At 41.1% G+C, this 14,017-nt stretch overlaps 1 protein-coding gene across 2 annotated transcripts in view; it reads right to left on the bottom strand.

Annotated features, from left to right (window-relative positions):
• Positions 1–520: 520 nt before the first annotated feature.
• The window catches only part of SERINC5 (serine incorporator 5), a 49,891-nt gene continuing 36,394 nt past the window's right edge, over positions 521–14,017 (bottom strand). For both annotated transcript variants that reach the window (XM_019291979.3, XM_010409629.4), the window contains exons 8-12: positions 13,084–13,210; positions 11,413–11,479; positions 8,200–8,239; positions 7,369–7,516; positions 521–7,105 (exon numbers count right to left, since the gene is read on the bottom strand). In XM_019291979.3, the coding sequence (XP_019147524.2) occupies positions 6,958–7,105; positions 7,369–7,516; positions 8,200–8,239; positions 11,413–11,479; positions 13,084–13,210 (530 nt within the window). In that variant the 3' untranslated portion in view covers positions 521–6,957. The remainder of the gene's footprint in view (positions 7,106–7,368; positions 7,517–8,199; positions 8,240–11,412; positions 11,480–13,083; positions 13,211–14,017) is intronic.

Below are 14,017 nucleotides of genomic sequence, written 5' to 3'. Positions count from 1 at the left end.
CACACGCTGAAGCAGGACATGGATGGTGAGAGTGAAGGAGCCACCACCTGTGAAGACAAAGCACTTTCCCTGGTGTGGATCTCAGCATGTCAAATTCAACAGCTGCTCACCCCACCATCTGGGTGAGGGAAAAAAGATTAAAAATCAGAGATCTGCATCTCAAACAGCTGCACAGGCTTCAGTGCTACATCGACCTTGAAGATACTTTGCACTGCCAGGGTATCTTAAACGTCTCAGGGAGCTGGATTGTTCAGAACAGATGCCACAGACAAATCTGTGCAATCTGTCATCGTCCAGTATCACACAATGGCGAAATACAAAAACAACATGGACATTGAAGGCCTCTAATATACCATAGATCAGGATTTTTTGGTTAAACAACATTCAAATTTAGGGAACAAAAAAGATAACCAATTTACTTTTACTGGCTCAGTAACTGCATAGCTAATCTAAATATTTAGATATTTTTTAAGTTTCTCCAAGAATGAACTGACTTTGAAAATTTAACGTAACACAACAATTCATTTCAAATGTAAGAAAAATTTTATTGGTCCATTAAACATTAAATCTATAACAATACATTCACTCAGTATACAAAAGGAAGTGTCCATAAAAACCATTAACATGCTATAAAGGCAAAGCTGTTGACTATTTTACAAGTAAGATCTTACAATTCTGGAATCTTTACCAATCCTTAAAAGTCAAACTGTTACAGTTACTAAAGACCACAACACTTGCAAAAAAGTTAAATAAACTGGCAAACTTCCACTTCACTGGGCTACAGCTTAATAAAATAAAAACACACATACACACCAAAAAGTTCCCTTGAGATATTAAGAACCTTGAAAAAGACTAATTAAAATCCCCTCACCATTAAGAAAATGTGTTTCTATTTTGACTGTTTTGCATCCAGTTTTTGAACATGGCATATATGAGACTGAACACCACACATCAGTGGTGAACAAGAAGCAGACAATGAACCCATATGCTCCTAGTAAACCTTTTCTCAGCTTCTATATTACAAGTAGAATTATTTTATCTGGAAGTTAATTCTCCTCACTTTAAGTCTGCATGGATGTCCAAAGGACACCTAAGCACCTGGATGTGTATCGATAAGAGCAAAACTAAAGCTATGGCATGTCAAATGATCCATTATTTCCCCACAGTTTTCCAAAATTCTTGGCTTTGCACTTTCTTCTTGGCTTCACACTGAGGCTTCTTTGGCAAAAGCATGGCTGCACTGCTGCACCCTGAAGCTCTGGTGAGCATAAGCCCTAGAAGCCTAGGCTGCTGGAGTGGTTTCAAAGCTGACGACTGCGGCTCTGAACAAGTCTGTGAAAATCTCTGTACGCTACACACTGGGAACTATTGGAGACTGGCAGGCAGCAGGGAAGCAAGCTGGCTTATATCTGAAATAAATTCTAACTTTTTAAAAACAACATTATTGAACAGGTGTAGAAAAATCAAATCCAGATTCAATAAAAAACCTCCGAACAAACGGGATTTAAGGCCTACTTGAAGCCTACAGTATTTCTTCGGGCATTAGAAAGCAGTCATCATGCCAGTCTCTCAAAGTTGCTGCTTCAAACTCTGCACAGTGTGTCTGCATCCCCATCCTGGGGCACCTGGGCCATGAGGATGTAGAAAACACAGACATACCAGTTCCCAAGCTATGTAGCCTGTTCTGAGTAGAAACAGCCAAAGCTTTCTAAGCACTTGACCCCTGGCATTCACTTGTACAGTCATGTGAAACACTGAATTCAAACTACTGTTTACAAAACTGAAAACACACGTAAAATGTCATGACGTTCATTATGTGTTTCCCTCCCACAAGAACTCGTAGGCCACTACAGGAAACAAAGAAGCAGTTTTCACAGAGGAAAACCAATCCATGTTATAAAAACTATGATCCTTGACTCTGCTTCAATGCTGCAGGTTGTCCTGCTATGAAAAGGAAAGGATCAGTAAGACTTGGCAAAGTGGTCTTTGCTAGTTTCTAGCACCAAAGACATCCCATTTGGCAGGCAGCAGGTTGTCTGGGAATGAACCAGGTTTACAATGCCTTTAAAAAACAAATCCAAGGAGAAAAAGGCAAGTAAAACAAGAAGATATAGCCTCCAAGCAAAAGACTTCTATTGCTTCTAAAGCCCAGAAGGAAAGATGAGAGCAAAATTTTAGCTGTGGATGATCTCAACTCATCTAGCCACACAGGAACAGTCTTGTGGTATTTTGCTTCATCAACTTACTTAGGAGAAAAGCCTAGCAGTTTATAAAATCTTTACAGTGCAGTTTAAAAAGTCTGTAGATTACTTTGTTGCTGATTTGCTCAGATGCCCACGATACTGTGGGCTGCTAGCCAAAGTTCAAGCAGCACTATCTGAAGCACTCAAATTTTCCTGACGCCATCTTTCAAAGCCAAAGAACTGTTAAAAATCAGTTTTTTCACGAGTGCAATGGTTGCTTCATTAATAGCAATGTTCTAGCCCAGAAATGGCTGCAGCAGTAGCTGACAAAGCAATTACGCGTGCATAATTTATAATCTCAAAGCGCTTATAGACTTGTAAAAAGGTGCTAAAACACAAAATAAATAAATAAATAGACATGCAGTGTTTATGATTCTGAGAGGGGACAAACCCTCTCTCTGAACTATGCATACATTGGCAACACTGAATTCTGCATTTCAGAGGAAAGCAGCCCAACCCAGCCAGGATTTACCATGTTAGCTAGGCACGCACAAGCTGCTTGAACCTCATGGAAATGCTTGAAGGAGAAAGCTGAGAGTATCAAAAACATGCAATATCTCTGATGTACGATTGCAGTGGAGCTCCTTACTTGGCATCCAGCTGCAAGGGCTGCCTGCACACGTTGAGGAACTATGTGGCAAACAGCAAACAAGCATATCCACCTGCTTTCCACACATTCCTAGTAAAGTTCTATCGTTTCATTTTTTAGTCCAGTTACTTGGATTCAGACACTTGCTCTCTGACTCTGTCCCACTTATTTTACCCCAAACAAGAACCATTCAGGACTGTGGCTCTTGGTTGCCTTCACGAGGAAAAGTACAATTGTTCCAGTCTCAGACGACAGTGCAGCAGTGAGGTCCCAAATAATCTTTATGATAGCAAATTTGAAAAAGTAGAAAAAAGCCAACAAAATTGCTTCACCTTCCCAGCAGAACTTCTGCCAACACTGTGTTCCTCCAAGAGTCCATTAAATGATAGCATTAGTTCAAATTTAAATGGAGGAAATTTAGTATAGGACATGTTCTCTGGTCTTGATGTCTTTATAAGCTTCCTCACTTCACACAGCCCAAACCCACTAGGAGCCAGACATGCTGCACCACTTACGTCTGGGAACAAATTCAATGAACAACATGGCACAAGGCAGGATAGAGACTGTGCAGTGAACTGCCTCAGCAGACAGTCACCCACACTTTCAGCTATAGGGAGAGAAAGTTAACTGTTTACAGCTTAAATGTAAAACTACTCATTTATTTACAAAAGCATCAGGCTACTTGTGAGTTTTCCCACTTAATTTCCCACTGCACAGTAATACCTGAAGCAGTCTTATCCCCAAAGGTTTGTCAAGCACAGATTGTTTGGTCTTCCACACGCACTCTGGGTCTGATTGTGCCCTGTACACACTGGTGTAACGTACAAGGCAGCATCACCCAGTCACAGGCTCAGTCCAGGTTTTCCAGTTCTAGTGCCACCTGAATTAATAGTTATCACAGCAGTAGGTATGAAGGCACTTCTTAAAAAGTTTTTTTTTTAAAAGCCCATTTGCATGAACTGTTTGGAATCTATGGGCTGGGAATTTGATTCCTTGACCCGAGCCGAGGATTTTATTAGGTAGTTGCACATGGAAGTTCACAGTACAGATTTTACACAGAATGCTAAGGCTGTAATGTTTGCCTGGCCAGCAGGAAGCCTTGTCTTGGTGAGGAACTAGTCTTTGCACACCCAGGTGCCACTAGTTACTGATTCCTTAGAAAGGCCTGGAAGTCCACAGCTGGATCTGGGGCACCGTGGACCCAGAGGCCCTTGAAGTTATTTATTTTGGGGGTTTTCCCCCGAAGATTTGCTCAGAAGTAGACAAAACTGTGTAAACAGGCACTGCCCTATTCCCACTCTATGTATACCTGCAGATCTAGATGCTTTAGGTTGATAGCCGGTAGTAGGGAAGGATGAAGGAGCAAACCAGTGAGGTAAGTGCTGTGTAAGAAGAATGGACTCATGCCTCACTGTGGACTTTCTTTTTACAGCCTTGTTTCCTCTGTGCAAAACCTATTTCCCTAAAACAAATTATATTAAAAAGGGCACAAGGAGGTGCAGAAAGTCCTGATGCAATACTACATAAAATAAGTGTTTTTGTAAACAGGAACATCAAAGGGCCACATTTGTGACCAGGATGCCTACTATCAGAACCAGACAACAGGTGCCATTCCCTGCCTTATAACTTGACATAGTGCATGCCTTCTTCCATAAAGCTCCTTTCCCCAATTGTTCTGTTACAAACACATGGCTAATTTAGGGGAAAAAAGCTTCGTTTCTCATAGTACAACATATATGGCACTAGAAGGCAATCTTGCAGGCCTGTTAGAACCAGGCAAGGCAGAATCAAGAGCCTGGACTATCACAGTTGCAGCACACAACTATAGCACTGGATCAAAATTGTTTGTCAGAATTGCTACTACGAGTTAGGTGGGACAACTGTTAGTCATCATTGCACAGCCCATAAGCTCTAATCTTAGAGGTTGGACAGATAAATGCTTCTGGATTGAAAAAGCATTTATAAAGGCCTTTTTCAGATGCAGAAGTATCTGTGTAGTGAGACTCCAAATGCAGGCAGAAGTGTCCTGACAGGTCCCCATGCTAGCAGACCTCTTGGCAGGATCAAAACCTCCCAGCAGAAGCAAAGGGAAAGAGAAAAACCTGCCTCCCTGTCCAGAGTTATTTGTTGCTTTTGTAACTCAGTGTCAAAGCCCAGATTCAACTGCTATTTTTAACTCTTGATGCAAACAAGAAGAACGCCAGGGCAGTCACTGCTGGACAGACTCCTCCTTCCCTCAGATCTCAGGACAGATGTATTTTGAGGCTCTAATCGGTGGAATAGGTGGTGTAAGTAGAGAGGACTTCAGACCTGAAGATTTTGTTTTAGGTAAGAGTGCACAGGGTGGGGAAGATCACATCCCTGGAAAGCTCCCAGCAGGACAGAAGCCCTGGGATACCATAGCAACAAGGCAGCTAAAAATGGTAATGAAAGCAGGACCAGAACTGAGATCCGAGATGTTAGGATTACTCACCAGGTGGGCATTAGCCATTAATTATTGCAACAGAACAACTAAGGCATGCAAATGTTTTGGCCAACACATTGGCCTCTGTGTTGTGCTTTTCTCAGTTTTGCAGAAAGCAGTGGATGAAGATTTAAGGCTCAATCACATTTTTTAAAAACGACCTGCTAAATTGGTTGATATTTCACACTGTGCATGTGTGTGAATATATATGTCAAGAGAGAGAAGACAAAAAACACCAGGACTAGCTTAAGCCATAAATTCATCCCACCAGCATGTAGATAACTATGTGGCTTCAACCTTATTCAGCATTCAGGGCATTTGAGCTGTTGTTCTACCACCAAATCATCTGCTTAAATTAAAAAAAAAAAGGTGACAAGGTAGTATTTAATATTGTCAAGTCATTTGTACTAAGGCAGCTGCTTGCTATATTTGTGTCTTCTGGTTTTGCTTTTCTGACTGCTTACTCCAGTGCTTGGAATAGGAGTCCTACAAAAGAACTGTCTCCATTAATATATTGATCGGTTAAGTCCCATCCCAACAGCAAAACTAGTATCAACAGAGGAATATAAAAATATAGCAGTTAGAAAAAATACTTTCCAGCCAACACACAAGCAGAAAAGATGACAACACACTATAGTCCTCTTCTGACCGTCAATGCATCTAAAATATTAAAAAACTAGTCATGGAAACAGAACTGAAGATCCTGGGAGATCTTTAGATACAAGCTGAAACAGCAGGGTAGAAAAGTAAACAAGCACCCCACTTTTAAATTTAACAGCAACTGGCAGTGCTCCCTTAACTATCATCTTCTCAACAGCAAACATTGTGAATAAAGAATGTACCTTTTCTTACATCCCCATGCAGTACACTCAACTTTTGAGTAACCTGGCAAAGCAAAATTGGACAAAATTCAGTTTGAGAATTTGTGTGTAGAACTCCCCTTCAGTTATTAACTGGGCTAAATCTGAATTGCATAAAATATCCAGGTGCCTTTAAAGTAATAATAGAATAAATACTTTACTATCATTGATACACTCCTTTCTCAATCCAGGTATAAAATAACTTAATATATTTAATACTTAGATAAACAATTTTTAGTAGATCCTTTGGCAGTCAAATTCTCATATATTCTCTTATTTCTACAGAATTATTTAGATAGGTTTTTGGAAAAAAATTATCTGGATACTACTTACAAGAATTATATGCTGTACAAAACAGCAGTCCAAATCACCACTGCAAACTGTAAAAGAAACAGTTAATGAAAGAGTATAAAAAGGAATGAATCCATATTTGCTACAAGATACCAAACATTCATGGGGAGTAAGAAGATACCATCTGCACCATGATTTTTTCTTTTCTTGTCAATGAAGCCAGAGAAGGATTGTCAGTTATTTGAAAAGCATTTCACTTATTCCAGTTTATGCAACAACTGTGTTTTATACACACCACACATAAGCATTGTAAAGTTTCAAAACGGGTTTGTACCCTTAGGCAATGCTTGCTCATGATAATAAAAAATGGTAAAAAAAGTGTGCAATCATTTGTTTAGTCTGACTAAAAAGGTAATAACTGGTACATTATGATAAGTGGGTAAAAGGTGTTTCCTCATTCAAAAAAAAAAAAAAAAAAAAGAGAAAAACTTAAAATGACCTTTTGACTGTTCACACTGAGAACTCTCTGGTTGGGCAACAGAGTGGAGCAATAAGAGTCCATAAGTATAGACCAACACAAACCCAACAGGAGACCATCTTAATCCAGAAGATAGACCAGGTTCCAGTGAAGAACTTTTCAATCTGAGCACTTTCATAACTGTTATAGGGGAAAAAAAAAAATGGAATGAACTTTAGCAATAAACAAAAGACTTTAACTAGGTTAACCCATAGAGGAAGCAAGAGAGAGCAGCCCTTTATAGCGCAAGATCTTGCTCAAGAATGCCCAAGAAAGACTTGTAATGTCTCTTCAAACTTCTACCATAAGGGTAGGAAACACCCAAACACCAGAACTTCCCGTTCACATCTTCCCTCTCAACAGAGAGAGATGTTAATTTCTCAGCATTAAAGAAATACACTTACTGGAACCAGTGAGTTACTGTCATCATCACATAGAGAGAAGCCAGGAAGAAAACAAAGTGGAAGTAGGCATAACTGTACACTGTGCCCCTCTTCTCATCGTAAACCACAGTCTGGCCTCCCCTTTTCTCAACATGCTCTTCAGCATCAGCTGTAAGAGACAGGAAACAAGAAAATTTTGCAAATGTAATGAGAACTGAAAACAGCAGCTGGCTTCACAAAGAACACAGGAGAACATCTACGGTGTGATTTGGGAATGCATGATTGACACAGAGTAACGCCTGAACATTTCCTTGTCCTCAGAGCATGGGCCTAAACCCTGAGCCAAAAACTGGACTAACACTGAAATCCTGCCCTGTATCAGCTTCCTGGCTTGCTGAGTAGATTTTGAGCATTGAGAGCATTTAAACTGCTCTACCTGTTAATATTTTTCTGGCAAGACCAAGCTGATAATTCTGATTGTACCTGCAAACAGGACACTCCCTTCCTATCTCACTCCTGAACTGCAGTCCCTGCAGAGCTGCTGAGCCAGAAGTCCAGCAGCCAGTTACACACAGAGGCATGCAAAAAACCAGAGATTACTCTTTGTATGTTGCAGTAATGAAACGTACTTTAAAGAATTATTAACTAGCCTAGTATTTTTAAAATGGTGTTGTGACATCCCTTGCTTCCCTCTGTAGCCTAATTTGGAGCACTTCATCTGCTTCAGTTTGCTTTCAGTACTCTATTGAAGGAGGGTACGAGCAGCTCTCCATCCACAGCTGTGTCCTTACTCTCTTGGGTTTGGTCCAAAAGCCACAAATAAGGTAAATTGTGCAGTGAAAACATAATTACCATCTCCATCGGGTACACAGCAAAAGCAGCAACGAGCTACCTGTGGAACAGACAACAGGAAGAGGGTAAGAACCTGTGCTACAGCAAAGCAGAACAGTTGAGGAAGGAAGGTCTGTTATGCCTAAGATACAGACACTAATTTAGAAAAGTCTGGTTTGTATTTCCAACCAGCACCAAACTCAAATTAGAATTTGCCCAGTAGCTCGTAACAGCGGTTTCCAAGCTTTGGAAAAATGTGCTCAGTAAATTTGAAGAAATGAGCCAGTCTTTAAAAATTACTCTAGCCACTTTACATAACTCTAGGTACAACGCAGATGCAAATAATTATGACAAAATGGAAAAGCTACACTAAAGAACATTCATATTTAGGGGACTTACCTATTTAGATCTGCATATAAGAGCTCTTTAGGACATTTCTGTACTAAGATGAAAGTATAAGGAACTTTCAAAGCTCTGATGCATGGGTTGGAAATCACAACTGTACCAGTGTAAGTCTGAAATATACTTATCTTTGCAAGATTTTGCTGAAATGCAGCTAGAATGAGCACAAGCAGAAGGAGTAAAAGCAGAAACCTGGTTCTACTGTTTTATTTAAATGAAGATTTCCTTTTTTTTTTTAACCTGATGGATAAAGAAAAGCTAAAATTGACACTTCTTGTGTTGAATGGTAACATAAATGGAGAAAAGGTGTTGACCATCTAATAAATAAATTTTAAGTATATTTCTTGCACCAGAATACAGTAAAAGTCAGCACTTTCTGTAGTGCATCACCAACATTATTTCTACTGATAATAACCTTCTCTGGGATTTATTTTGCTTGTGGTCTGATTAAGACAATGAACTCTGTTAGGAAAATTCACTTCCCTAACTATCACATCAGTCAGTCTTTATAATATGAAAGTGCATTAACTTTGTATATTTATATGTTATTTATATCACAGTATACTGTGCAATGTAATGAGGCACTGGAATTTTACTGGAGACTTTGGTATTGTTCATGTTTAAGTAAAACAAACTAAAGGAGAGCCCAGTCCTGGAAATATGGACTTTGCTTCTTGGAAACTTAGAGCTGTCCATGAAGGATAAAACATGGCCCTGGACAGCCCAGGTAAGGCCAGCATCCTAGAGTGTCTAAAACACCTTTGAAACCGTATCAGCATCATAGATAAGTAACTATCTCAAGACTGATTTAAAGGATGTCTGGATCAACAGACAAGCAGCAAGACTGCTGCAGAAATAGTTGCTTTGCAAAGTTTTATTATGATTAATAATGATGATGTGGGTGCTAGTGATCAGCCAAATCACACTGCACCTGAATCCCTAAAGGGTAGAAGATCCCTGTGTAAAACCACATTTGGGGTGCCCCAGCTTTGTTGGGACACCACATACACATGAACAAATATTTATGCTTTGCATTTCTAAACTTTGTGTTTTAGCTTCTGCCCTCTTACAGGGGCTGGTTGCATGTTTTCACAGACAGTAGGTCTTTAACGTAAAGTGTCCAGCAGAAACATCAAGTAGCAGGTTTACCCTGCATATCAATGACTACCTGTACTCACTGGGTTCATAAAGTCAGGAATAGCCAAAAAGCTCACTCTGTTTCAAAAGACTGTCTGAGAGTTTAGATGAAACTACTTAAAAAACCCTTATTCTCTACCTCTTTCTACTCTTGTTGTGCCAAGCCTCACCTGAAGTGCCAGCTTGAATTACCCTGAGGCTGCACTCACATTCTGAAGCAAGCACTGGGTTCCCTTCAACATTTTAACCAGTTGTAATTAACTCCTGGCACAGAGTGATGACATTAGCAATGCTGGCATACATGCCCCTAACCCCTAAAACTCCAGCACAGTTGACAGACCCTCTCTGGGCTGGGAGGCAAAGGCCCGTTGGCACAGGGAAGGCAATCAGAGTGCTATTAGTTGCTCTTTACCAGTCATTTCTTTATATGTACATTCAGTGGCTCTAGTACACTCTTTAAAACCCAACAGTCCAGAACTAATCCAGCGGGCAAGTACTGTGGCTGATGAGATGGACCTTCCCAGTGAGGGGCCACATCCCAAATACACACCGTGCCAGAAGTCCCCAGCCTTCCCGCTGCTCCTCCACAGGGCACAGAACCCACACCTCTGGTACAGGCCTCCTACAGTGCAAGGCTGGCAGAGGAGGTGCAGGGGCATGAAGGGCAGCTGTTTCCTCTCCAGTGCTCCCCATCCTGTCCCTCAGCACAGCGTGGGAAGGCACAGGCCCCATCTGGACCTGCCTGAGACAGGCCACACCAGGTCTCGGTGCGCCATGCCCAGCTGGCTGTGAGGGCTGGGCTGGAACTGGTGCCCTGTCCAGCTGCAGAATCCTGCCATAGGGAAGCGCTCCTGGCACCCTGGCACTGAAACGTGTCTTTCTTCCCTACGCCCAGCTACTGCAAACACCAAAGGCCTCAGAAGATAGATCTGTGTTTTTGAACTCTCACAAGCACTCTGATTAAAGACTTGTGAAACAGAAGCTAAAATTGCAGATGCAAGTTAACACCAATGCAGAGACAGCTAGGGATGGAGACTCATCTTCCAAACACACACATGTATCTGAAAAGCATCATTAGCAAGCCTAAGCAAGGGGAAACTGTTACTCAGCAAAACCCCACTCATTTCCCAGAGTTTTCTGGGTGTTCCCAGAACAAGGAAGCCAAAGAAACAGGCAGGTGGAATGAAGAAACTTGAACAGCTGAAACAGGGACAAGAAATACGATCAGAGAAGAAACCATACGCAAAAAGAAAGGAAATACTTATGTATGGAAATAAAAATAAGAGATAAGAATTTGGGATCATAGTTGCTATGAGAACAAAGGCAACCAGGACTGAAAATGTTCAAGAATGCCTCCACTTTTTCTTCTGGTAGCTTTCCAACACACTTTTCCCTTAAGTAAGAGGACATGAGCTCATGTGGAACACAAGATTTACAGGAAGTCTGCAGGATGCTGAATGAACTTTAAGAGCAACAAGTTATTTCAGTACATAAAGGCACCTCCACAGGACCAGCAAGACCTACAGAAGGGCCAATGTGGACAAATGTTCTGATGAGTCCTTACCCAGAGGCACATGGCATACATACTATCAAGACTAGCTTCTGTTTTCAGATTACTAGCCACCAAAGACAACAGAAATAAAAGCATGGGAGAAAGTCTGCACAAAAATCCTGTGGCAAGAAGCAAGAACTCACTTCGGTTTCAGCTGTTGCGTATATTCCTCTCAGTGCCTCTGAGCTTGCACGTGTTGTTGAGGTCAAACTAGGAGGAAAAGAAGATAGCGTCAAACCCCTGGGCATAACTATAACCCCAACAGGGTAACTCTTCAACATCACAGCAAACATAAGCAGTCTACTCCCATGTCTCAGCTAAGCATTTGCCTGGATGCTATCATCAAGCACTAGGTATGTGAAAAGTTTGTCCTGCACTATGTATAAACCAGCCTGGCAGATGGCCACTGCCCAGCTCAGACTGAATCATGGGCTCAAAAGTAGGTCACTCCTGAACGGTGATGAATTCACCACCATCTGACAGCAGCAAAATCTAAGTGCTCCAATTTGCAAGTCAGAAGAGATCTCCCCTGCTGTGCACAACCAATGCTTTCATACTCAGTTCACAGCCATCACTTTGGCTCAGCACTTCTGTAAAGGCTTTGCCAGCGAACTCACAGGTCTCTGGCAGCAGTCAGTTTTCAAAAGTAAATTACCAGCAACTGTTGTCAGTGTACCAGTTCCTAGAAATTACTTTCTTGCATGACTGTAGTTATCTGGGGGGAATCCCTTCTAGTTTCTTCTTACAGGAAAAACTTCTTGACCAGTCCTGATCCTTTAGGACGTGAAATGCAAACTTCCCATTACCCATAGGAAGGCTTTGGGGTACACACTGAGCCTTGGTAAGCAATGCCTCAAAACACTTCCCTTGAAAGTGTTCTCACCTCCCCAGCTACATGGTACACTTCAGTGGCAGGCTACATGTCTGTGTCCTGAAACACCTCCCTGAAGCACTGGAAATGCCCTTCTAATGGGAACTAGATCCATGATATCCATATCTATATATTTTGTATCAGAACAAAATGGAACACATGTATATTTGATAAACAGAAGAATAAGTCTCTTGTTTACACTTCACAAAAATATGAAGGGGTTTCTGTATGTGAATTTTGAAGTGGACTGAATCAGAAGCAGAACCATCTCAAAAACCTGCAGCAGACAGGCAGTGCTGTCTCCTGGCAAGCTGCACAGCCAAAACAAGTGACACACTAGCTTTCAATCACCAGCAACTCCCTGTCCCAGAGCATGACTTCATTTATTGAAATGAGCTGCAATAAGACAAGGCGAGCATCAAAGGTGAGCATAACGAGCACAAGAAGGGTTTTTTTAAAGCAGATCAATGGCAAATCCTGATGGCAATACTGTGCTCATCATTTGTTCAAAGGAAGCCTTAAAGCGTCCCAAAGAGTTTGTTTGTTTTAAAGACTCTCAAGGCAGTCATAGCCTCTGCCAGGAGGCTACAAAAATTTCAGACAGATTTTTCAGGTGAATGTAACTGTATGGAGTTTTAGAGTTTGACCTCGAGATTATTTGGGATCATGGACAGGTGGATTTTTTTTCCCCTCTGCCTCTAGATCTAAATTTGATCTAATGATTTGATTCTAACGAGATGTATTTGTTTCAAAAGTTGTATTATCTTGTTGAATATTTTTAGCTGAAACTTCTAAAATTCTGAAGCTGAGGACAATACAAACCTTCCAGCTCAGCTCTATTTCACACCTCTCTGTGACTTTGCATGCGGCCTGCTGTAAGCCGTCACTGTCTGGACCACAACATTGCATTTACAGAAAGGTAGCTGCAAACTCCTAGACTTACCAAGAATATAAAATGCAGCCAAACAGAATCGTAGTACCCAAGCCAGTAACCAGGTTTTCATCTCTGTGCAGGCCTTGACTGAATTCAGGGACACAGATTGTGATATTCTGGTTGTTTTCATCCAGGACTTCACAAAACAGAACAAACAAAAAGAACAGTTTGCAGAGCTCATTTCATTGCATTTTAAAGTAATCTTCAGACTAAAGGCTTTCATTGAAATATTTTTACTATGCAAGAGTAGGCAGGTAAATTTCACTTGTTTCTGTCTATCTTTTAGAAAGATCATAGGGAAAAATTGGTAAATCTGACCTGGCAGACTCTGTGTTTCAGGCAAAACAAAAAATGCAACTCAGTAGGGTGCTAAAATTTCCTGTTTGACCACAACAGACAAACAAGGAAAAAAAACCCCTGTTTTGTGAACTAAGAAATAAGAATTTGGAAGTCTGCTAGCACTTCACCCAAGGCTACAAAACCATGTAAGACCAAGATAGTACAGACCTCAGACCAGAAATTTCTTTCACAGCAAGGGTGCCTTGAGGACAACTATGAAATCCATACACAGTTAAGAAAGGCAGTCGGTAGTTGCCCTGTTCTCAGACTGACACACAGAAGACCAAGGAAAAAAAGATGCACCAGTTACAGGCAGATTTTCATCTTGGCAGGTAAGCAAATTCTTCTTCTAGGTCCCTGAAATGAAACCAATTCAGTCCTTGATGTTCCAAGTTGCATCTGGCTTTTTATTATCTCCCTGGAGTCAAGGCAAGGCATAGAGTAGCCTGCAGCATCACCCCAAAGCAAGAAATGACAGCTGTACCTTGTATCAAATCAAGAGCTTTTTGAGTCAATGCTACTTAAGACATCTCCTTTTTCCTTCCAGCAACCACAATGTATCCCTATTGAGGCAGCACAACTGTTTGTACGGGCAGAGGGAAGA

Source organism: Corvus cornix, chromosome Z (assembly GCF_000738735.6).
Source record: "Corvus cornix cornix isolate S_Up_H32 chromosome Z, ASM73873v5, whole genome shotgun sequence".
In the NCBI taxonomy this organism is placed as follows: Eukaryota; Metazoa; Chordata; class Aves; order Passeriformes; family Corvidae; genus Corvus; species Corvus cornix.
This window is presented reverse-complemented; position numbering and strand designations above follow the sequence as displayed.